Source organism: Pituophis catenifer, unplaced genomic scaffold, assembly GCF_029215685.1.
Source record: "Pituophis catenifer annectens isolate HBS135680 unplaced genomic scaffold, rPitCat1.0.hap2 SCAF_2, whole genome shotgun sequence".
Taxonomy (NCBI): domain Eukaryota; kingdom Metazoa; phylum Chordata; class Lepidosauria; order Squamata; family Colubridae; genus Pituophis; species Pituophis catenifer.
Genome location: NW_027256882.1, coordinates 25657004 through 25683329, shown reverse-complemented (window position 1 = coordinate 25683329; position 26326 = coordinate 25657004). Strand labels below are relative to the sequence as shown.

The following is a 26326-nucleotide window of genomic DNA, read 5'->3' as shown; positions in this document are numbered from 1 at the left end:
TGTTTTTGGAGGGTACAGCAAGAAATCAGGACCATGCAATGAGAATTGCCACCATCACAGTTCATAGCTGGAAGTTTTTAAAATGATGTTGGATAACCATTTGTCTGAAGTGGTGTAGGATTTTCTGCCTAAGCAGGGGATTGGATTAGAAGATCTCCAAGGTCCCTTCCAACTATTCTATTCTATTCTATTCTATTCTATTCTATTCTATTCTATTCTATTCTATTCTATTCTATTCTATTCTATTCTATTCTATTCTATTCATACCCCTCTGTATATTTAGTAAAGCAAAAGAAAAAAAACCCCTTCAAAATATAGTTTCTCAGTGTTTACACAAATATGGAAGGACAACAGAGAGAAGCTCAAGGGAAAAAAAATAAAAAACGTTCAATCCACCCTATAACTTTCTCCCTATTAAGCGAGGGGTACAGTCCACACAGGCTGTCATTTTCCTGTTCTTAGTCAAATTAGTATTTCTAGAAATAATAGAAAATAAAATTTCACTTCAGTCACAAGCAATGTTAAAATCGGCTCTAATTTAGGATTCATATATGGAGATCTAATAGAAAATCAAACCACAAGCAGGTCCCACTTTTAACAAAAAGAGCCTTGGTAGTACAGTGGTCTAAGGCACCCTGTTATTAAGCTGGTTATTAAGACCAGCTGCCTGCAATTACTGCAGGTTCGAATCTCGCCAAGGCTCAAGGTTGACTCAGCCTTCCATCCTTTCTAAGGTAGGTAAATTGAGGACCCAGTTGTGGGGGCAATAAGCTGACTTCGTATAAATATACAAAAGGATGAAGGCTATTGCTGAGCACATTGTAAGCCGCCCTGAGTCTCTGGAGAAGGGCGGCATATAAATCAAATTAAAAAAAACAACAACATTGGACAGGGTTCAAGGTACTGGCTGCTTCCTTGCCATTAGAAGACAGACAAGCACTTAAATTCCACCAGAATGTCACCAAACTCCATAGCTCTGGCTGACATTGTCTCCAGTGGCCTCTTGAGACAAGATACCACATTGAAGGACAGTTGAAGTCATTATTGTGAAGTCATCTTGCCTTCAGAAGTTGTAGTATAGAAGTTGCCTTCAACACTTGAGGTTTTTAAGAAAAGACTGGACACCCACATGTCTGAAATGATATAGGATCTCCTGCTTGAGCAGGAGGTTGGACTAGGTGACGTCCAGCTGCATTCTGATTAATTTAATTTGGGTGTTGAACTATCTTCCTGCAGCATCACTTCTGTGCATTAGATCTGACAAGAAGGACCACAACTAGAGAACAATGCCCCCAAGGGTGGATTTGTGAGTTTTTTTCAGTAATATCCTTTTCTCCAGCTACTCCTCTGCAAATGTAACCCTAAGAAGTTTAAGCTTCCCAGAGGAGAAGTTGCTTCTCACTGTAATTTTCACAATTCTTGTTTTTGAGACCTATTCTGGTACTTCTCTAGTGACTGTCTTGGAGGTAAACATCAGCCTGAAGCACCACAGAAGCCATCTTGCATCAGAAAATAGATAAATGCTTCAAGTCCTGCTCCTTGTGGCACAAGTTAAAGGATAGGCAGAGACTTCGCTCTTGTGTGTACCTTTCTCTCCTTTCTGGATGAAATTCAGTTTGCCTCTGTCTGAATCACGAAAGCCACTAGAATTTCCATAATGTGAAGGTGCTTTGAATTCACCTAACTCTTCTTGCTGTTCTGTTTTAGAAACAGGAAGGGGATTGATTCAGCCTTATGAATTATGGACCTCCTGCTTCTGATGCTGCTGGTGTCCCATCCAGTCTCTGGGAAGCTGAGAATAAAGTGCCCACTGAATTTCGAGGACCAGGATGGAAAAAAACAATGGAGCTATTACAGGCCAGGAGACCATCTCATTAGTATGATCACCACTGGAACAAAAATGTCGCGTACAGCAACATTGCCTTTCAACATGGCTCCTTCTAGTCAACCTCACTTGTAAGTCTTTGAGCGTGAAGGAGCTGCATTCCCTCCATTCACAGTTCTAACATTCTCCTTCTTTTCTTTATTCCACGTATGCCTTCGTGGCAGGACCTGTCTAATTTTTTTGAATTGTTTTGATTTCCATTGCGTCTCTCTCTTTTGTCTTATTTTGTAGAAAAAAGTCAAATCCAAAGCTGAAGGGGAAAAAAAAGACTTTAAAAAGTCCAGATTATATACTATTCCCCCCAAACCAACTTTGGTTTAAAGCAGTTATTAAATGTGTTATAGTTGCCTCTGCCCAGCCCATTTCCATATTTCATAATCATTTATTCAATGCTCGATCCCTATAGGAACACAGACTGACTTGATATTAGAATTGCTTTCCTGGGTCCCTTATGAAATGGCCTCTTGTCATTTTAACAATAGCAGTAGCATTTAGGCTTGTATGCTTTCCCATAGAGTTTTACAGTTCCCTCTAAGCAGTTTACAAGGTGCATATTGCCCTCAACAATTTGAGTCCTCATATTTACCAACCTCGGAAAAATGCAAGGCTGAGTCATCCTTGAGCCCTGCCATCACGAAACTCTTGGTTGTGGGCAGAATTTGCAAATTCTGAATTTGCAAAGAGCCTTGGTGGCGCAGCAGACTAAAGCACTGTTAAAGTAACACCAGCTGCCTGCAATTACTGCAAGTTCAAATCTCACCAGGCTCAAGGTTGACTCAGCCTTCCATCCTTTCGAGGTAGGTAAAATGAGGACCCGGTTTGTCGGGGCAATAAGCTGACTTTATATAAAAAAGAACACCGCTTGGGGGGGGGCCCGAAAGCCCTACTAAGCAGGTATATACAAAAGTATGATGGTTATTGCTTAACGCATTGTAAGCCTCCCTGAGTCTCCGGAAAAGGACGGCATATAAATCAATAAATAAATCAATAAATAAATTTAATCACCAAACCATAATGGGCTCAATGGTTCTACTTTAATGATGGAACAGTTTTGAATTCTTGTTGCTTTGGCAGATGAGAATTAGCACTGCTGCAAAGAATGATTTATTTGTGATTCTTAACCTTAGTGGAAAACCGTCTCCATCCCATCTCTCCTAAATAATGATTAAAATAAAAAGGTGCTGGGTAACTATCATTTATCTCTGGTATTGGCTTAAGACTCAGAAGGTTTCTGGAGACAAGGAGGACTAAATTGAAAAAAAAGTGTTTTGTTGTTTCCATTGATGATAATAACATGAACATTTTTTTACATTAGTTTCCCTTTCGATAAGTTAAGAATACTACGCTACATTTTTAATATTCAAGTGGTCAACAAGACTCCCCAGCTTCTGCAAAATCTCACTTTCGGCTACAACATCCATGACAACTATTTGAACATACTTGGTACTTCAGAAGCCTTGCTGGACATTCTCTCTACTGGAGAAGCCAACATTCCCAACTACAGCTGTGGAAAAAAGGACAACATTTTGACTCTTGTTGATGGAGCTCCTGAAGACATCTCCATCCAGATGTCAACATTAGGAAGCACCTACAAAGTCCCTCAGGTCTGTATGTGTATTTTTCTATAGGTAAATTGAGTGTGTGGGGGGGTGGGCTGTTATGTGATAAATCCAAACATATCTTCACTTCAGAACTGAAGAGCTGTTTCTCACCATGGCCATTGTAGGTGTCATCGTTAGGGTTTGGGATCCACAGTGTTTAGGAGGCAAGGATCAAAGCAGTGATATCCTCTCATTAATCAATATCATTGCTTTGGGTCTTTTGTTGCACGCTTGAAAAGGTGAGAAGAGGCTCTATGTTTTAATCAAAGGCTCTTCTGGACAAAAGGAAGGTAAAGCAGAGATGGCAGGCTTATTTTTTGTACATAATCTTAATAAAAATACAGACATTTTCAGTGGTAAGCCAATCCCAGATTCATTAAAAGAAACCAGATTTAACTTATTATCATATATGGTGGACATGTAAAAAAGTTAAAGCTTTTTGGATTAAAATATGGTGGATTACTCAGAAGATTTTTAAGAAAAAGATAAGTTTTACTCCACAGTTATTTTTGTTGGGTATTATTAGAGACTGTACTGTTAGAGAAACTAAATTGATGTTAAATTTAATAACGGCAGCAAGACTTTTGGTGGTGCAATATTGGAAGAAGGAAAACCTACCTACCATAGAAAAATGGACATTAAAAGTATCCAATTTAGCAGAAATGGCAAAAATTTCTGCATATTTGAAAGATCAATCACAAGAAAGTTATATTTTGGAATGGAGAAGCTGGATTGACTATATACAAAGTAAATATGGGACTAAAAAGTTTCAAATAGCATACGAATGAATACAAGTATTTAAGAAGATGTGTTATCATTTAGTTATGCAAAAAGGGAGTTAAAGTGTGAAAGGGTGGAAAAAGTGTTTATAGACAGTTAGCACATGTTTGCCTAAGATTGTTAGATGAAATACCTTGTACTCTGCTCTGGGAAGTGGGGGGGGGAGGAGGGAGGGGCAATGGGGGGGATGCTAGGGTTTAATTTTGTGTAAAATATAAATAAAACTATTTAATAAAAAAAAAGAAACCAGATAGATTTACTTGCCCATAGTTGATAAACACATGTGTCTTATGAACTTGCAGGGACCACAATAATTAATTAATCACTTTATTTTTTAAAAATATATATATATAAGCGTATTAGCCAGTATGTCAACAGTTTTTAGCATAAAATGTTCATGATGAAGTTCATTGTGAAATGTTTGAAGGAAAATTACAGCCCCTGAAAAGGACTTTCTAGCAGCTAAACTATTCAAAAAATATCCCCAGTGATGGTACCCTCTATTGGTAGGTTCATTTAGCCATATCAATAATTCCTGCCATATCCAACTGGGTTGAAGATGGAAATCGAACTTTTCATATATTAAAAATGGAAGAGAAAGACCCTAGACATTATGGGTCCATTGTCTAATAGATATTGTGGCTAAAATATATGCTCAGCTCCTCTTGAGTAGAGTTGAGAGCAGGTAGATGAAGAAATAATTTCTTGCCGAAGAACAGGGAGAGTTTTGGCTGTCCAAGAGCACTCAGAATTTGATCTTCAGTGGAACTACATCTAGATGGAGGAAAGCATGCAGTGTGGTACCTCAAAATTCTGTCTTCGGTCCAATGCCCAATTATCGGTGTTATATTAAACCTATGGAAATCCACAGACTCCCAAAATTCCATCTTTTAGAAGAGACAAAATTTCTGTTAATGACTTCTTGAATTGTACAGTTGAAAAATCATATTAAGAGTTGTGACCTTAATATAGTTGTGCAACTGGAGAACAAGCTAAAAACTTGCTGCACAAAAAAAATCAGATATTGAAGCTGAGAAAAATACATCCGTCATCAATAAAGATGGCACATCAAAATGGATGAGCTGCTATAAATGTATTTCCAAATTGTCAAGCTTTTCAAAGCAGCTATGCCTAAACATGTTAAGGTGGTATTTATTCAAACAAGATTTGAACAGCTTACATATGGAAGATTTAATCAAAATTCTTATAGTAAACAGACTTGTATTTGCGTAACTCTAGAGATAGACAAAACACATTTATTATTTAGAATGGACTTTGAAGATGGCCAGTTTTGCAGAGATGGCGAAGATTTCAGCATATTTAAAAGATCGAACTCAAGAGACTTATGTATGGGAGTGGAAAAAGTGGATAGATTATGTGCAGAATACATATCAAACTAGGAAATATCAGATAGCTTTTAGCTGAATGAATGTATTATGTAGGGACAGATTAATTGAGTTTTATGAAGGTATAAATAGTATATAGGGGGTGGAGGGGTTTAAGTTTTATAAAATGTATTTTTCGATTAGGATTTTATTTTGTGGAAGTCCTGGGGGGAAAAGGGGAGGGTTAGGGAGGGTATGGGGGGCTTGGGGGGGGGAAACTGGGGAGAAAATGTATTTGTAAAACTTTTTAAATAAAAAAAATACACATTTATTATTTGAAGATCAATTGTATAAGAAAGAGATCAGTATCTTGAACCTCAGTTTAGATGAACAACCTATTGGGATATTATATTAAAATAGCATGTGTTCTGTTCGTTGAAAATTCAAAAAATACATAAAATATGGCTTTTTATTTGAATAAAACATTTCAGTTGAGATTTGCAGATCTGATTCCCATAGGGGCAATACAAAAATATTATTTGCATTCTTGATTCTTATTCTTTTTAACTTATTTTGTGGAGTGTGGAGCGCAGTGGTTAGAATGCAGTACTGCAGGCTAATTCTGCTGACTGCCAACTGCCAGGTGTTCGGCAGTTCGATCCTCACCAGGCTCAAGGTTGACTCAGCCTTCCATCCTTCCAAAGTCAGGGAAATGAGGACCCAGATTGTTGGGGGCAATAGGTTGACTCTGTAAACCACTTAGAGTGGACTGTAAAGTACTGTTAAGTGGTATATAAGTCTAAGCGCTATTGCTATTTTATGCTATTATTACAGTATATGCAGTATTATTTAATGTTACTTTTTTATTCTGTATCTTGATATGACTTAATGACTAATTAGGGGGACATGAAAGGAGCCTTTCCAAAAATTGCCTTACTTTTGGCATTCAGGCATCCCCTGGGCAACGCTGTTTTCACCCACAAAACCTTCCAATCCAGATACACCCTCAGGTTAGACCTGGTGGGTACGTCTGACACAAATATGGACAGAATGATGGAATGACCATAAACTACTCAAATAGATTTATGAAAACAAAACTGGATTTCTGTAAAGCCCATATTTTGGAATGGATCTGATTCCAAATATAACACAGCATTCTTCATTGCTTTTTCAGATCAGTTTTGATTTATTTTCAGAGTTGCTGCACGATAAAAGTCAATTGCCCTTTTACCACCGGCTTTTCCCCAAAAAAGGATTCCTCTACCCGGAAATTGTCCAAGTGCTCCTCCACTTCAGATGGACCTTGGTCGGTCTCTTTGCTTCAGACACAGAGAATGGAGAGAATTTCATGAGGAGTTTTATTCCTTTGCTTGTCAAGAATGGTATTTGTGTTGTTATGTCGCAACGATTCTCAGCAATTCAACTTACAGCACCCCTCAGGGATGCCCTCTCTAAGTGGAGGCAAGTCAATGTCTTTCTTCACCACATAGAATACGGTGCTGTTTTGGATAGAATTCTTCCATTCCATTTTACACTTATGCGTTTGCCTGGACCCATTGAAGGGAAAGTCTGGATCACAACACTCATCGGATTATATCCACTGGAAGAGAACAGTGCTCTCAAATATGTGAATAGTATCTGGACCGTTGACTTTAAGAGAAAAGAAAGGCCAGTAAAAGATGCCTACGAGCCCCATTTCTACCTGGATCTACTTAGAGATCAGTCTTTTCACTGTTCTTTTTCAAAGCACGTCTTTTCTGCCAAAGGCCGGAAAAGATGCATGGAGAAAGCACCACTGGAGATCCAAGCAAAAAGAAGCATGATGATGTGGGTCACTAATTTCCACCATTTTCACAGTGTCATTAAGACTCTGGCCCATGTCTTGAATGCTGCGTATTCCTCCAGATCCAGGAGGAGAAAGAAGGAGGGTGAAGAGAGGTCAAGGGCTTTAAGGCTGCAGCCCTGGCAGGTATGAGGTCCCAACAAGGATCCATTCAGCTTAGTTCCTGTTGCAATATTTTCAGGATCAGACTCAATAAAGATAATAGAAGTTAGAGATTTAAATATATTTTTCTTTAATCATAATAGGCATTCTATATTCGCTGAATATTCAAGATAGAAGCAAGTAAAATGGGGAGGATGGCTCCTTATATATACAAGGGGTGGAGCCAGGAATGGGAGTGGTAAATTATGAATACATTAAAGTCCAAAGAATAAGTTAACCCCTGATGTTCCATATATACATTATTTACACATTAGAGAATAAGGCATTTACATCTGACAAATCCCCCTCTAAATGCCGGTTCGTTATACAACACCAGTTACATTCAGATTCAGGACAATATAATACATATAATTTAGAAGTTAAATATTTGTGTTGTTTAGAAGGTAAGGGTTTTGTTAATATGTCAGCTAATTGTTCAGAAGTATCACAATGTATTGCTTTGATGAATCCGTCTTGAGATAGTTGTCTCACGTGCTTAAATTTTATATCAATATGCCTGGACCTTTGTCCAATTGCATCGGATCTAGATATTTCAATGGCCGCTTTATTGTCTTCATGCATAATAAATGGTAAAGTAGGTTTCTTCCAAACATCTGTGATCAAATCATTGAACCATACAAGGTTATTTGCAGCTTTAGACAAGCAAACATATTCCGCTTCTGTGGTAGAAGTGGCTACCAGTTCTTGTTTACCAGTATACCAGTAAACTGGACAATCGTTCAATAGAAAAACATAACCAGAGGTACTCTTTCTGCATGATGTATCACCAGCCCAATCTGCATCAGCATAACAAGTAATTTTTGGTTCTTTGTCATTGTTGGGTTCCAATATTAAACAAAAATCTAATGTACTTTTCAGATATCTTAAAATTCTTTTGACAGCTTCCCAATGATACAAGGTTGGTCTGCTAACATATCTTGACAATAAATTGAGAGGTAATGCAATATCTGGCCTAGTCCAATTAGATATATAAAGGAGTGAACCTATAACTGATCTGTAAAATGTGTTGTCTTTAAACTCAGGGGAAGATTCATCAATGTTTCTGAGAAAATCAGTTTGCATAGGTGTGTCACATGTTTTGGCATTATTTAAGTTACATTTGTTTAGGAGTTCAATGATTTTATCTTTCTGAGTAAGTTTGAATCCCCTTTTTGTTTTGTTAATTTGTACACCAAGGTATTTGTTCACTCTACCTAGTGATTTTAATGAGAAGTGTTCGTTTAACTTATTTACAAAGATTTCCCTACTCTCTTTATGCTTTCCAATATATAAAATATCATCAACATAAATTAATACAAATTCAATATGATCATTACTCTTTTTTACAAAGAAACAGTTATCAGCAGTGGTGGCGTTGAAATCCATGGTCTTAAGTACTTTTACCAAACAATCGTACCATCTTTTGCCAGATTGCTTCAATCCGTACAGACTCTTATTTAATAACCAAATTTCGTTCTTATTAGTGTATTGACTGTGTGGTGCTCTTACATATATTTCCTTATCTAATTTTGCGTGTAAGTATGCAGTCTGTATGTCATATTGAAACACGTCCAGATTGAGTGCAGATGCTACTACAAGAGCTGTTTTGACGCTCTCTGTTCTCACTGTTGGTGAATATGTGTCAGTATAGTCTTCTGGATATTTTTGTGCATAACCTTGTGCAACTAGTCTGGCCTTGTATAAGGTATTACCTCCTTCTAAATTCTTAATTTTATAAATCCACCTGGTACCTATAATTGTTTTATCCTTAGGTGCGATCGCAGGTGTGAATACATTTAATCCTTGTAAACTTTCCATCTCTTTTTCCATAGCTAGTTCCCATTTTTCTCTTTCTTCACGGGGAAGTTTCAATACTTCCTCATATGTATTAGGTGTTATTTGTTCTTCATCCATATGCATTATGTAATCTTTGTATTTATTTGGTATTTGGTTTCTATTGTTTCTAATATTTCTTTCAGGTTTGCTATGGTTGTCATGCAAATATCTAGCTTCCTTTTTTGTTAATGTGTCTGTCTTTATTTTATGCTGACTATTTGTCCAAGTTTTGGTTTTGTTCTTACTTTTGTTAATACTTTGATTTTCTGTTGTTCCTTCCTCGCAAGATATATTATCTTTGCTTTTATTAGGAAATATTTCATTAAGGTGCAATTTAGACCAATTGGCCTGCTCATGGAACACAGCTGTTCTGGATACTATAAATTTGTTATTATTATCAATGAATCTGTACCCTTTGGTTCCAGTTTCGTATCCCATGAATCTTAATCTCCTGGATACGTTTTCTCCCTTTCTCCTCAATTGTTTAGGTATGTGTACGTCTGCAGTAACTCCAAATATGTGCATGTGTGCTAATTTGGGTTTTCTATTGTACATCACCTCATATGGTGTCTTATTCACAATACTGGACCATGTCCTATTTTGAGTGTAATTTGAATAATGTAAGGCTTCTGACCAAAATTGTTTGCCTAAACCAGCATCCTCTAATGTGCATCTAATCATGGTTTGTAGTGTGGAATTCTTTCTCTCTGCAATCCCATTTTGAAATGCAGAAAATGGATTGGACGTGAAATGTAGCATCCCTCTATCCTTTAACCATTGGGAGAATTCTTTAGACATGAATTCACATCCCCTATCTGTCATAATTTGTTTTATTTTGATATTATGTTGTGTTTCTATGCGTTTGTAGAATTCCTTAAATTTCTGAAAGGTTTCATCCTTGTGCTTTAATGTGTAAACAAAACCATAGCGACTGTAATCATCCACTATTGTTAGGAAGTAACGTTTTCTATAGGTAATTGATGGAGTTAATGGACCAACTAAGTCCATATGTACCAAATCAAAAATATTGTTGGTTGATCTGTTAGATTTTTTTGGTCTGGGACTGGTTTTTAGTTTGGTGGATTTACATACTGAGCATTCCAAATAATTTTCACAATTTTTTATTTTGACACCTTCTGCGTGTTCAGTCATTTTTTGTACTACAGGAAAGCTTGCATGTCCTAACTTCCTATGTAAGATGTGAGCACACTCATCATGAATTGGTTTACCTATTTTTGGTTTCTTCTCATTGTGTGCATTTTTGTTATCATGAGTTATTTTACATTCATCATTGTCACTGTTACTGACATTTTCATCATCTGCTTCAATACAATCTTCCATATTTGAATCAATGTTATGTAACCATCTTTCTTTGGTTATCAGATAGGGTAGACCCCCTTTTATCATCACAGTGCCTACATTTGTTTTGTTCTTTTCTATAGTTGCTTTCCCCTTTGAGAAAACTATATTGATGTCAGATTCTCTGCTTAGTTTTATAGCACTCAGTATGTTGTGAGGTATTTCTGGGATTAATAATACCCCCTCTATTTTCCCTAAACCAGGCAAGGTCACATTTCCTCTGCCTAATACTTGAACCTTTTCTTGATTAGCTACCTTTATCACAAACTTATCTTCTGTAAATGAAGATAATATACTTTTGTTGTTAGTGGTGTGATTTGTTGCACCAGAATCAATAAGCCAATTATTGTTCTCATCTTGTTGTGTTCTGATGTTGTCTTGTTTATTTAGCCCATTTAGTGACCCAGATTTTCTCTCTTTTGAATTTTCTCTACCCCCTCTACTTTCTCTGTAATTTGGTGGACTTCTATATTTGTGTCTATCTGTGGAAGATTGTCTGTAATTGTATTTGCTCCTATATTCTGGCCTATGTCTCTCCCTTGGGACTTTGGGACAGTCTCTTCTACTGTGTTCCCTGGATCCACAATTGTGGCATCTAAAGGCCTCATTATATTTATCTTGAAAGACTACTTTCCTAAAGGATTTGTGTTCTGTTTGGTTACTGGAACGATTTTTTCTTGAATTGTCTTCTGCTATCAATTTGTTAGATAGACTTTCTATTGATAAATATCCCAAATTAATGGTATCTAAGTGTGACATAAAACTATCCCATGATGGATCAAGTGAATTGATAATAACACTTTTCATTGTTTGATCTGAAATCACTTCCCCCCTCAATTGCAGCTCAGCTCTTATTTTGTTTAGATTTATCAAATGCTCACTTATAGAAACCCCTGGTTTCACTCTAGAAGAAAAGAAATCCTTAGACATTCTTGTGGTTGTGGCTACGCTATCGCTGTGAAATAGATTAAACATGCATTGAATTATTTCTGATACAGTTAGGTTTGGTTTGATGCTATGATACATTGCAGGAGACACGCTAGAAATTATTATGAAAAATGCTCTATGATGTAAACAATCTATTTTTAAAGTCCAAGGTCTTCTTGGAGGACTAGTTATAAAGAATAGTAAATTTTCTTTCATAAAAATAACCTGAAGCTGTTGGTACCACTCTTGTAAATTAATGCCATCAACTCTAAGTTTTGGGAAGTCACTGGGTAAATTCCCCACATTATTTTGTCCATTACTTACAACCTGAGGCAGTCCGTGGTCTCTCAAGTGCAGGAAATTACAGAACGGCATTGGGATGCTTGTAACGAGTCTGCGCGGTTCTCTGGCCAGTTCAAGTCTTTCGGGGCTGTCTACGTAGTTTTGCACATGCGCGTTGCTCATTTCTTCTTTGGCGCCGTTGTGGAAGGTTCTCTCCATTTCAGCTCTCTCGATCCGCTCCTCTTCAGATGAGTCGGTCTCTGGCTCGGTTTTTGGGGCTTTGGTGATGGCGACGGTTCTTCTCTTTATCTTGTGTGCGCTGGCACTCGATTCTGTCTGCGGTGTAGGACGGAATCGGCATGGCTCTCTGGGCTCGGGTGTCGTCGTTTTCGAAGTCAGGATGGGAGCGTGCAGGTCTTGAGTTGTCGGTTTGATTTCTTGCTTCTTTGTTGATGTCTTGGAAATTTTCAATCTTGGCCCAAAAGCAGCAAAAAGCGTTTTCATTGCTGACTTTACTTGAGACTTTGTTAAATCGTCTTCACTTTCTGATTTTGGTTCATCTGAAGAGTTTGAGACTTCTTTTTCACTTTCTTCGTCTGATAGCGTTTTTCGCGCCAGAAATTTTGAACTGAGCGTTTTGATTGGCTCTGCTTCACTCTCTTTTGAAGTTCGTTGAAACCAAGATGGCTGCCATTCAAAATTTCGCGCGATGTCACATCTTTTCTTTTTTACAACTATTTTCTCAGTAGTCATTTCACTCACAGTTTTTTGATCTTTGGGTTTTTCTTTAATGACGTTTTTCTCTCTCGCTGCTCCGCTGTTTCTCAGCATCTCCTGGAGGTCCGCGATGAGGCTCTCATCATTCTTTTGGCTTTTTAGTATTTTTAATATCTCTGACCTGAGTTCGTTATTTTCTATCTCGATTTCTTCCTGGTCGTTATTTTCACTCATCAGTTCTTCTTCTTCAGTGGTGTATTCTTCGGATTCTCTCGAAATCGCATTAGTGGATTCGTTGATCGTCTCTTGATCAGTTTCTATTTCTTTGCTGTAGGCCCTGGTGTTGGGCCTATCTTTCTTGGACATTTTTAATTACTTATTGAGTCAATTAACCATCCTCTGCTACCATCTTGTTGCAATATTTTCAGGATCAGACTCAATAAAGATAATAGAAGTTAGAGATTTAAATATATTTTTCTTTAATCATAATAGGCATTCTATATTCGCTGAATATTCAAGATAGAAGCAAGTAAAATGGGGAGGATGGCTCCTTATATATACAAGGGGTGGAGCCAGGAATGGGAGTGGTAAATTATGAATACATTAAAGTCCAAAGAATAAGTTAACCCCTGATGTTCCATATATACATTATTTACACATTAGAGAATAAGGCATTTACATCTGACAGTTCCTTTTGAGAGGGAATCCAAAAAGAAAAGGAAGGGAATTATATCAATCTACTCGTGCTATAGGATGCCAACAGGTTTGGGCAATGTAATCGCATTGGTGATGATTTTCACAAGAACAGGAGCTGTGAGAGATATAGTTTGATATTAAACACTGCTAATTTTAAAAAGGATGCATGCATTTTTAAATACATTCCTGTATTTATGGGTTTATGATGACTATTGTAGAATTTTACCTTCATACATTTAAAGGAGCCCATTCAAGCACCTAGCTCAGTGATGGCTAACCTTTTTGTCGTTGCGTGTCAAAAGCGGGGGGAGTGCGGGGGGGGATGTCTCCCTCGTGCGTGCCCACACCCATAATTCAATGCGCCCCCCCTGTGCATGTGCGTGCAACCCCCTGCCCTCCCCCCGCTTTTGGCATGTGATGGCACAGTGGACCAAGTAGGCCCGTTTTTCGCCCTCCCCAGGCTCCAGAGGCTTTCTAGGGCCCTGGGAAGGGCGAAATTGGCCCATTTCCCAACTTCCGCTAGGTCCAGAAGGCCCGAAAATCAGCTGGCCGGTGCGTGCATGTGTGCTGGAGCTGAGCTAGGGCAACGCTCATGTGCCCACAGATACGGCTTCGCGTGCCACCTGTGGCATGTGTGCCATAGGTTCGCCATTATGGACCTAGCTCAATCTCTCCTTTCTGCAGGTATCCCAGTTAAACCTTTTCTGGCTTGTCAGTCATAGCATTAAGACTATCAGTAAAGGGGAAACTATAGTTCTCTGCTTTACTTTCTCAGCTCTAAAACTACTTCTCCTTTTAGGATGTTTTTCCTCTCATTCAGCTGTAATCTCCTGGCTGAGTTTATTTTATGATGCCCCACACTCTGCAATAGCAGTAAACAGATCTTAAGCCAGGGGTGAAATGCTCCCGGTTCGGACCGGATCACCCGATCCGGTAGCGATGGAGGCGGGTGGTTCGGAGAACCGGTAGCAAAAATCCCCACACACCCCCATGCCCAGCTGAGCCACACAATCATCAGAGGCTTTTTTTTTACTTTTAAAAAATCGAAATCATGGAGATGTGTTTTAAATGTTTTATCTGGTTCTAACTTATATATTTAGACACCCAATTTGATATCAGCTACCAAACGGTAACCATTTAATTCCATTTCATCCAAATCATTAATAACATTATTATGAAATTAAATTTATGATTATTATCAAATAAAATAAAATTAAAACACCACTGCTTCAGATTTTTTTTCTACTGGATTTTACTTATGCACTTTTCTCTATCAGGAAATCATAAATGTTTTTTCTGAAAGCTTCATCTTTTTTTAAAACAATTCAATTTTAAAGGCAGTATTATCCACTTAATTGTTATACCATCCAGCCCTCATTTAACTATCTTCCTAATCATGAAATCAATAATTATTTCATTAATGCTTTCTTAAAATCAAGTTATGTCATCAGCATTCCCACAATCTATTAAAAACGTGTCATCAGAGAAAAGAGGCAGAGAGCCCCCGAATGAATAATAGGCAGAGAGAGAAATTCAGAAATGATCCTTCCTAGTTTCTCAGATTGCAAAAAAGTGTTGATGGGACATTTGCAATTTCAGACATGCACTCTTGTCACACTGTGAGATGAATGGCATATAAATCTGGTAGACAGACGGATAGCTACATAGATACATAGTTGTATAGATATATGTATAGCTAAATAAATAAATACTCTCTTAATAAGGTAGAATTCACTCATTGGGACATGCTTCCGATCTGGTCCATATTTATTTATTTGTCTGTTTGTTTGTTTGTTTGTTTGTTTATTTATTTATTTATTTATTTATTTATTAGATTTCTATACCGCCCTACTCCCGAAGGACTCAGGGCGGTGCACAGCCAGACAATAAAAACACATACAATACAAAATTTAAAAAATAGAATAAAATCAAATTAAATAATTTTGGCCCCGACAAATTTAAAACCCCAAACTTTTAAAACCAATTTAAAATTGAATATATAAATACTAAAAGATATTTAAAATTTTAAAAATCTTTTATAAAAGAGGGGGAAAATTAGGCCAGGCCGGCCTGGTGAAATAGTAAGGTCTTTAAGGCGCGGCGGAAGGTGCGCAGATCCGGGATCCTCCGTATCTCTGGGGGGAGCTCGTTCCAGATAGTAGGTGCCCCCACAGAGAAGGCTCTCCCCCTGGGGGCCGCCAGTCGGCATTGTTTAGCTGACGGCACCCGGAGGAGCCCCTCTCTATGGGAGCGTACCGGCCGGTGGGAGGCTATTGGTGGTAGTAGGCGGTCCCGCAAGTACCCGGGTCCTAAGCCATGGAGCGCTTTAAAGGTGGTAACCAAAACCTTGAAGTTTGTTTGTTTATTTATTTATTTATTTATTTATTTATTTATTTATTTATGTAATTTATATGCCGCCCTTCTCCTGAAGGACTCAGGGTGGCTTACAAATTGAAAACATTCAACAATTTGAAAATTACATAAAAATTAAAATCCAATTAAAATTTATTAAAATTATTTCAATGTAAAAATCCCCCAACGGATACATGAGAGGAGATTAGCCTGGCAACTCTCTTCTTGACAAATTCATTCTTCCTGTTAATCACCCTGCTGTTTTCAAAGTCTTGATGAATATTCTTTCTGTTTGTGCAATCTATTTGTGACATGCTCTAAATCAGGGGTGTCATACTTGCGGCCAATAGGCCGGATGCGTCACATGCTGGTCATGCCCATCCCACGTTAGCAAAGGGGGGGAAAACCGTGATACGTCACGTGACGAAAATGTGACGCCACAATTTTGACACCCCTACTCTAAATGTTTCCCTTAACTGATATTTCCTTTAAATTATATTTTTTGATGGATATATTGTCAATCAGGGGTGAGTTCTACTTACCTTTACTATCGGTTCGCAACGGGGCCGCGCGCATGCCCTCGCTTTGCTAGCACAGAAGCTTATGCATATGTGCAGAAGCATTTTGATGACTTCGGAGTCGGTGGGCGGAGCCTCCCGCCGGTTTTACCACCGGTTCTATAGAACCGGTGCAAACCGGGGGGCAACCCACTACTGTTGTCAATGTATAATGGACAAATTTTGGTAAACCTTTCTTTTCCATTTTTGGAAACTTGTTCTCCCAAGTAAGAATATTTACAAGTTAGAGCAGGGGTCTCCAACCTTGGCAACTTTAAGACTTGTGGACTTCAACTCCCAGAGTTCCTCAGCCAGCTTTGCTCTGGGAGCAAAGTCTGGGAGTTGAAGTCCACAAGTCTTAAAGTTGCCAAGGTTGGAGCCCCCTGAGTTAGAGTACTGTAGAAGAAAGATTCAAATGGGAACAGAGAAAAAGAAATAAGTTACCAGGTTGACTGTTTTTAAAATTCCTGGATCTTTGCATTTTAGTTCCATCCCTTTCTGGAGAAGAATGAGTTTCTCAATGTTTCCACATACGTACTATACTTGGACCAAAATGGAGATTTAAAGGCTGATCTGAAGATCGTTAGCTGGGTGTTTTCCCCCAAGACGGATGTTGTCAAAAAAGATCTGGTGACTTTTGAGAAACAGAGACTTAGTATCAACCAAGATCATCTGTCGTGGCTAAAGTTGCAAAACCGGGTAGGAGAAATATTGGTGTCTTTCCTGTGTTTTCCAACGGGTTCTGACCCATTTCATTGGGCTAAGCCCATGCACCATGGCTTAGTATTGAAATGGAGAAGCTGCATGACAAGGGTAAGAGAAGCCCTGAAGTGCTAAGAAGTGTGGTTTTCTTGTTCCTTGTTCTCAGATGGCAAAGGAGAAGGCAAATTTGTTTACCAGTGCTTGAATTCAAATTCGGACTGAATTCAATGAAATTGAATCAAGACCGGATGGAGGTCCTATTGGCGACAGTATGAAAGAAGCATTGGAATCAGGATTTATCCTATCCTGGTTGGGCCAGTGTCCCATGAAAAGGCAGGGCAAGCTATTTTTAAGCAACGCAGACCTAGCCAGAGTTATCCATTTCAATCTTTCATCCCACTGAGATAGGACTTCTGCTCCTACGACGGAGGTCCAATTCAGATAGCGTACAGTCATAATGACTTGTCTGATGTGAGATAATGCCAGGGGTTGGATTCAGATGGTTTGGACCAGTACAGGTGAACCGGATGTTAATTTTAATCTAGTTCGCCAAACCGGTAATTGCAAGGACTGGCTGACCCCGTCCATCCCTCCCCTCCCCTCCCCTCCCCTCCCCTCCCCTCCCAGGAGTCTCCACGCAGCCTGTTTTGGATGCCAGATAAGTGCAGGGTCCATGTGGAGGCTCTGGGAGGGTGAAAAAGAGCCTTGGTAGTACAGTGGTCTAAAGCACCCTGTTATTAAGACCAGCTGCCTGCAATTACTGCAGGTTCGAATCTCGCCAGGCTCAAGGTTGACTCAGCCTTCCATCCTTTCTAAGGTAGGTAAATTGAGGACCCAGTTTGTGGGGGCAATAAGCTGATTTTGTATAAAATATACAAAAGGATGAAGGCTATTGCTTAGCGCATTGTAAGCCGCCCTGAGTCTCTGGAGAAGGGCGGCATATAAATCAAATAAAAATAAAAATAAAATAAAATAAATAAAAATGAGCCTCCCAGAAGTTCCAGAAATCCGGAAATGGGCCCGTTTCTGGCCTCTGAAGGGCCTCTGGAGCCTGGGGGAGGCCGTTGTTGCCCTCCCAGAGGCTCGAGGAAAGCCTCCAGAGCCTGGGAAGGGTGAAAAATGGACCTACCAGAAGTACCAGAAGTCTGGAAACAGGTCTGTTTCCGGCCTCCGGAGGTCATCTGGAGCCCGGGGAGACTGTTTTTGCCCTACTGGAGGCTCTAGGAAAACCTACGGAGCCTGGGGAGGGCAAAAATGCCCCTCCGCCCTCGCTGTAGTGCAGCCCACCATGTACCATGGTGCAGACCCACCATAGCCATGTCCACCCAGCAACCGGGCAGCGAACCGATTGCTGAATTTTTTGAATCCCACCCCTGGATAATGCCCAGACCCAGGAAACTGAAGCACTGAAACATGACTTTGACTCAGAGAAAAGTCTTTCCTAATACCTGAAGTAATGATGGACAATGTGAAAGGAAATGCTGCTTAGATTTGGGCTTTGACATGTTAAGGGGGCATCACATCTGAAAACTCCCTGAATGCAATTGTTCATCTTGACTGAAGGCTGCCTCAAGTCTCTCTGGGAAAAAAAGAGACTCCAAATTTAGCGAATAACAAATATGGATTTGTTCTTCCATATCAGTTGCTGTTACCTTATTGTAGTTGTTCAATAGGAAGGACCACCTTGCCTAGGATAGCTAGCTGGGCCTTATCCCTTTTGCACACAGTGTTCCCACATGCTCTGGCAAAAGCAGGGGTGCTATTCAGCAGGTTTTGACGGGTTCTGGAGAACCGGTAGCGGAAATTTTGAGTAGTTCAGAGAACCAGCAAATACCGCCTCCGGCTGGCCTCAGAGTGGGGTGGGAATGGAGATTTTGCAGTATCCTTCTCCTGCCATGCCACAAAGCCACGCCCACAGAACCAGTAGTAAAAAAAATTTGAATTCCGCCACTGGGCAAAAGATTCCTGACTTACACTTTTTCAGGGGACACGTTCTCATGACTTCACCTCCATCTCATAAGACTACAGTTCTAGAAACTGAGCAGTCACTTTTACTCTTATTTCAAGAGCATGTCAGGATGGTTAGTGCTAATGTATTTTTGTTGGCATTTATTGTTTTTCTGCTTAGTCTCTTCCTCTGTCCAAATGTGTGAAAAATTGTTGTCCTGGATTTGTGAAGCGAAAGAGAGAAGGAGAGCCAGTTTGCTGCTACGACTGTATTCCGTGTCCAGAGGGGACCATCTCCACTCAGGAAGGTGGGTGACACAAAAGAAGGGAGAGGCCTCACGGAAGTGGATTATACAGAGTATTTTCATGGAAATGAAAACTTCATTCTGTTGTGTCCCCTGCTTTGTGGAACATCCTCCCTTAGGAGAACTAAAATGGCCCCTACCCTGTTAGCCTTTCCTAAGGCCCTAAAAAACCTGAATATAGTCCCATGCCTCAGGTGTTGAATGCGTTAAGGGGCCAATTTCATTTCATTTCTTTATTTATTAGTTTGTCAAACATGTACATGATAGCAGGTATAAATATGAACATGGACATAAATGAAGGAAATGAATACAAATAAATGGGGATAGTAGGACAGGGATGATAGGCCCCCTTTACAGACCTCTTAGGAATGGGGTGAGGTCTACGGTAGACAGGTAGATATCTACATGGTAGATATCCCTGGCAATATTACTAATTGCCCAAGTATCTTGCTCTTATATACATCTAATCTGGGTGTTTTAAAATATTTGCAGGTTTTTAACTGTAATATTTTTTGAATATTGTATGAGATAGGCAGTAATAGAACATAAACAAACAAACAAATAAATTGCAAGTTAAAAGACAGTTTGAAGCACAACTGTTTTCTTGTTTATTACTAGCACTAATGATGTTACTTGGTTTGAGTAATGAAAAGTCTGCAAGAAAACAACCAAGGACCCCCTTTTTTAATTTTCAAACTGCATGATCTGGTCTATGACTAATAACAAAAATTCTGAATTTATTATCTAAATGGAGGAATAGTAAAAAGATTTTGAAGGAGGGGCTGGATAGAGATGGGAAGGTGTGGGAGTTGGGGCAAGCTTTACTACTGCCAGAGAAAATATCTCTTCTGCTTTTCAATTTGGATCTGTCCTCCCACGTTTATCATTCGACAAACATCAGGGTTCTTTGAAACTTAAGGAATTATCATAGGTCCACGTTCTGGAATGATTATTGCAATGTGTTTACATGGGAGTCTATTTGAGGATCACTGGGAAAGTATTGCTAGTCCGTTATGAGGGGTATATAGTTGTGGATGTCAGATATTGCCTGCATATGATGCACCAGAGACTAGAAGGGGTTAAGTCTTTACAGACATCACATGTGACTATATCAACCAATGAACTCTCTTATTGGACTCTTACCTAGAAACCACTTGGATATCTTCCCCTTTTTTCCCCCTCTTTCTCATCTATCTCTCAGCGAGACAACACGTGAACTTCTCTCACCTCTCAACATCTGAGTCATACAGTTAGGGTAAAAATGCAACAGGACACCCTGTTCATTATTGTATGCATGTATATATTTGTAAATAATAAAACAACCTTTTGAACCTGAAGCTGTATTGACCAAATAACTTCCTCATAGAACCAAATGAGCACGACCATCAATATATATTTGATAAATAGTAGCAGAGGATGAAAAATTATTACTCAGGTCTATGAATTTTTTTGTAAATTTTAAAATCATAGAACGATGATACACCTCATTATACTCACATTGCCACTGCTGCCAGCAGCCAATTCTGATTTATTTGCAGGACTAGATTTCTCTGCCAGCGAACTACCGGTAGGTGTCACAAGATAGGCTTCACTCTAAATCCTGTATATGAAGAAGAGCCATCTGGCAGTACCCAGGAAGTGTGCCTCAAAAGATTAACTGATTCATTATTTTCCTCTAATGTAGATTCCTATGAACATTCTGCACATTCCAGAGGAAATCATTTAGGTCCTAGGACGTCCTCCAAGTTGATAGAATTTAGTATTCCAGATAGATGAGATAGTTGAGATAGATGATAGATGATAGAGAGGCAGATAGATAGAGCGAGCGAGCTAGATGATAGATAGATAGATAGATAGATAGATAGATAGATAGATAGATAGATAGATAGATGAGAGGGGAGAGGGAGATTCTTCGTTATTGTTGTTTTGTTGTTAACAAATGCTTCTTTGAAACTGCTCCTATTAAAGTTGGTGGTGTCCTCGCGCCAACTTTATTCGGGATCTTTTTTGCTGTCATGCTAAAACATGCTTTTGGAACTGCAACAGAGGCTATTTACCTCCAGACCAGATCAGATGGAAAACTCTTTAATCTTCTAGATTGAGAGCAAAGTCTAAAGTCCAGCTGAAGTGCTTACGGGATTTCCTCTTCACTGACGATTCTGCCGTCACTGCTCACTCTGCTGAAGACCTTCAACAACTTATGGACAGTTTTAGCAAGGCCTGCCAAGACTTTGGACTAACAATCAGCCTGAAAAAAACACAAGTCATGGGTCAGGACGTGGATTCACCTCCCTGTATTACAATCTCTGCACAAGAACTGGAGGTCGTCCATGACTTTCTGTACTTCGGCTCAACTATCTCTGACACTCTCTCTTTAGATACTGAGCTGAATAAACATATTGGTAAAGCGGCCACCACATTTTCCAGACTTACAAAGAGAGTATGGCTTAATCAGAAGCTGATGGAACATACAAAGATCCAGGTCTATAGAGCCTGCCTCCTGAGCACACTCTTGGACTGCAGTGAGTCTTGGACCCTTTACACACAGCAGGAGAGAAAGTTGAACACGTTTCATATGCGCTGTCTCCGATTTATTCTTGGCATCACCTGGCAGGACAAAGTTCCAAATAGCGCAGTCTTGGAACATGCTGGAATTTCTAGCATGTACACACTATTGAAACAGTGACGTCTACGCTGGCTTGGGCACGTCGTGAGAATGGCTGATGGTCGGATTCCGAAAGATCTCCTATATTTATTTATTTATTTATTTATTTATTTGGTTAAATTTATATGCCGCCCTTCTCCCGAAGGACTCGGGGCGGCTCACAAAAGGTTAAAAACCGAAGAACCATAAAAAATATAATTAATTTAGCATAATTAAAATCCCACAATTTAAAACCCATATTAAAACCAACTAAAAACACCCCATAGATCAGATGAGTTGTTTAAAAAGCACGTCTTTAGGTCCTTGCAGAAGGAGTGGAGGTCAGGAGCCGTTCAGAGCTCAGTGGGTAAGGTATTCCAGAGGTCGGTGCGCTCACCGAGAACGCCCTCATCCTGGGCACCATCAGCCAACATTGCTTGGTCGATGGCACCCCGAGGAGGGCTGCCCTATGTGAGCGCGCTGGTCGGTGAGAGGCAGACAGTAGGTGCTCCTTCAAGTGCCCTGGGCCCATGCCATGAAGGGCTTTATAGGTAAGCACCAGCACCTTGAAGCGGATCCGGAGGATCACTGGTAACCAGTGCAGCTCGCGCAGGAGAGGTGTAACACGGGAGTAACGGGAAGCTCCCGTAACAACCCGCGTGGCTGCATTTTGGACCAGCTGGAGCCTCCGGGTGCACCCCAAGGGCAGCCCCATGTAGAGGGCATTGCAGTAATCCAGGCGAGAGATGACAAGAGTGTGGGTGACTGTACGAAGGGCATCTCTGTCTAGGAAAGGGCGCAATTGGCGCACAAGGCGAACCTGCGCAAAGGCCTCCCTGGTCACGGCCGTCAGATGGTCAGCTAGCGACAGCCATGAATCCAGGAGGACGCCAAGATTGCGAACCCTTTCTGAGGGAGTAAGCAACTCCCCTCCCATCACAAGTGATGGGGCCACTAGATCAGAGGATGCCGGCATCCACAGCCACTCCGTCTTGGAGGGGTTGAGCCTGAGCCTGTTCCTACCCATCCAGACCTGCACCGCCTCCAGGCACTTCAACATCATGGAAAGAGCATCCCTAGGTTGGTCAGGGTCAGTGGAGATGTACAACTGGGTATCATCAGTATATTGCTGATACCTCACCCCGAAACCATGAATGATCTCTCCCAGTGGCTTCATATAGATGTTGAAGAGCAGGGGGGAGAGAATCGATCCCTGAGGTACCCCACAAGTGAGGGGCCTTTGGGAGGATCTCTGTCCCCCTGCCCAAACAAATTGGGTACGACCCGAGAGGTAGGAGGAGAACCACTGTAGCACAGTGCCCCCCCACCCCCAACCCCCCGAGCCATCGCAATAGGATACCATGGTCAATGGTATCAAAAGCCACTGAGAGGTCAAGTAGGACCAGGATAAGAGGAGTGGCCTCTATCTCTGGCCCGCCAGAGATCATTCACTAGGGCGACCAATGCCGTTTCCGTGCTGTGTCCGTGCTTGAAGCCTGATTGGTACAAGTCTAGATAGTCCGTTTCCTCCAGGAATTGTGGAAGTTGGTGAGCGACCACAGACTCAACAACCTCCGCTATAAAGCGAAGGTTGGAGACAGGACAAAAGTTGTTCAAAACGGCCGGATCCAGGGCCGGTTTCTTGAGGAAGGGTTGAACCATTGCCTCCTTAAGGATGGTTGGGAAGACCCCATCCCTCAAAGAATTGTTGATAATGGCCTGGATCCAGTCACCTTCCTGGTTGCCGCAATGAGCCAGGAGGGACACGGGTCCAACAAACATATGGAGAATTAGTGCAGGGAAAGCGCCTCAGAGGGAGACCACAGCTGCGATATAAGGATATCTGCAAGGGGGACCTAAAGGCCCTTGGGAATGGACATTAACAACTGGGAAACCTTGACCTCCGATCATTCAGCTTGGAGGCTAAAGACGCAGCATGGCCTTCTCCAATTCGAAGAGACACTTGTTCGGCAGGCTGAGGCAAAGAGGCAGTCCTGGAACCAGCAAAATCTGGGGGCTGGGCAGGGGACAGAATGAATCTGCCCTCAGTATGGAAGGGATTGCCACTCTCGAATTGGCCTTTTTAGTCACACTAGATGCTGTTTTAGGATCTCTTTCCAGAGCACGATACCATAGTCTTTTGAGACTGAAGGATGCCAATGCAAAAAGATAGAGCAAGTGAGCGAGCTAGATGATAGATAGATAGATAGATAGATAGATAGATAGATAGATAGATAGACGGATGGATGAGAGGGGAGAGGGAGATTCTTTGTTATTGTTGTTTTGTTGTTAACAAATGCTTTTTTGAAACTGCCCCTATTAACAGCTGTTGTCCCAAGAAGGTATTTTTTGAAATGTAAAGGACAGAATGTTAAAACAGGTTGTATTTTGGTTTTGTCAGATACAGAAAAATGCACCACATGTCCGGATGATAAACACCCAAATGAGGACCGAGTCCAATGTATTCCCAAAGTTATAAACTTCCTGTCTTATGAAGAACATTTAGGCGTCACCTTCATCTCTTTTGCACTACTCTTGTTCCTAATCACAGGCCTTGTTTTACTCATATTCATTAAATACCTAGAAACTCCCATTGTTAAAGCCAACAACCGGGACCTCTCCTACATCCTCCTGGTCTCCCTGCTGCTTTGCTTCCTGTCTCCTTTCCTCTTCATTGGTCAACCAAGGAAAGCCACCTGCCTTCTCCGACAAACATTTTTCAGCATCATCTTCTCAGTTGCCATTTCTTCTCTCTTGGCCAAAACGATCACAGTGGTGCTGGCTTTCCTGGCCACAAAACCAGGCAAACAAGTGAGGAGGTGGCTGGGGAAGAGCTTGGCCAACTCCATCATCCTTTCTTGTTCTGCTATCCAAATTACCATCTGCTTCATTTGGTTTGGTGTTTCTCCCCCATTCCCTGACTCTGACATGCGCTCCCAGCCTGGAGAGATCATCCTGCAATGCAATGAAGGGTCTGTTGTCATGTTCTACATCAGCCTTAGTTATATGGGTATCTTGGCTGCCATCTGCTTCACAGTAGCTTTTCTGGCCAGGAATCTGCCAGGGGCCTTCAACGAAGCCAAGCTGATAACCTTCAGCATGCTGGTCTTCTGCAGTGTCTGGGTGACATTTGTGCCCACCTACCTGAGCACCAAAGGGAAATACATGGTGGCTGTGCAGGTTTTCTCCATCTTGGCCTCCAGTGCTGGTCTGCTGGGCTGCATCTTCATTCCCAAGTGCTACATCATCATTCTGAGGCCAGATCTGAATACAAAGGAGCAACTTACAAACAGAAGAAATATATAAATGCGAGACAGAGGAATTTCAATTCTCAACATGTCCCTGCAGGCCAAACCTAGAAAATGATCTAAGCTGTACTCTCCATACTAGAGGGAGCCAACACTTTTGCTTGAAATAATTAAAGAATAGCTGGAAGATAGGATTGTGAGGAAAACAAGTTATTGTTACAAGTTAGAAATATAGAAGGAATTAATGGGGCAACCTTGATACCCTCATTTCTCCCTACATTGTTTCAAAACTGCTATGACAATGAACCTGGTATGTTTCTTTTGATTTAGACAATAATTCTTTCTTGAGGATAGTAATAGTAGATGGGCTGGGAAATAACCTAAGGCTTGCTTGTTATGAATATTCATGCTTACATGATCTATTAAATATGCATATATATTTGTCGTCCTTTTCTGAAATGTATAAAGATGAGTGCATCCTTTTGTCTATAGAATTCCCTCCCAGTATTTTCTGGAGAGAAATTCCTCCAGTATACACTGAATAAATAATAATTGCAGTGAACCTGGTTTATTGGTTTTCGGGTCCTGAATTTAAGTCCACAGAAACTTGTTTCAGCAATAGAATTCACAGTCTTCCATATGTGACCAGGGAAAAGAGTTGGGGCACCTCTGTAGAGTGAGTGTTGTGAGATTTTTTTTAATTTTTCTTTTTATTGAAAAAGTTTTCAAATACAAGTTTTTCCCCCTTTCCCCCCCCCCTCCTCCCTAACCCCCCCTCACCACCCATCCCTCCCTGTGACTTCTTCTTCACAACAATAACCTAATTCATAACTAATTACATAATATTTTACCATTTCCTTGCTCCCTCCTCTAAATACTGACCCTTAGCATAATATTATTATAACTCCCATTTTAGCAATAATCTGCCCTTTTTCTCCTCCGCCAAACCTATATCTATATATTATTACAACAACATTTCCTACTTTAACATTTAATCTTTTATATATATTAATATAACATTTCAAAGCAGCCTTATCCCTACATCCAAATTTAACATTTATTCAATTCTATCCATTTCCTCCACTCCCCTAAATATATCACTTAAGAATCCCTTTGCTTAAACTAATCAGTCAATAAACTAACCTATTTCCACCCAGTTTCCTACAAAGTTACCATGCA

The 26326-nt window shown here is 40.3% G+C and overlaps 1 protein-coding gene and 1 pseudogene across 1 annotated transcript; both read left to right on the top strand.

Moving 5' to 3' along the window:
- LOC139311899 (zinc finger protein 420-like) overlaps positions 1-26326 on the top strand; it is a 285827-nt pseudogene that overhangs the window by 89619 nt on the left and 169882 nt on the right.
- Positions 1790-25205, top strand: LOC139309303 (vomeronasal type-2 receptor 26-like). The gene is made up of 6 exons (XM_070933354.1): positions 1790-1956; positions 3201-3489; positions 6766-7560; positions 16788-17000; positions 19132-19258; positions 24301-25205. Exons 1-6 carry the CDS (start codon positions 1880-1882, stop codon positions 25203-25205), a joined length of 2406 nt encoding a protein of 801 aa, XP_070789455.1. The 5' UTR covers positions 1790-1879.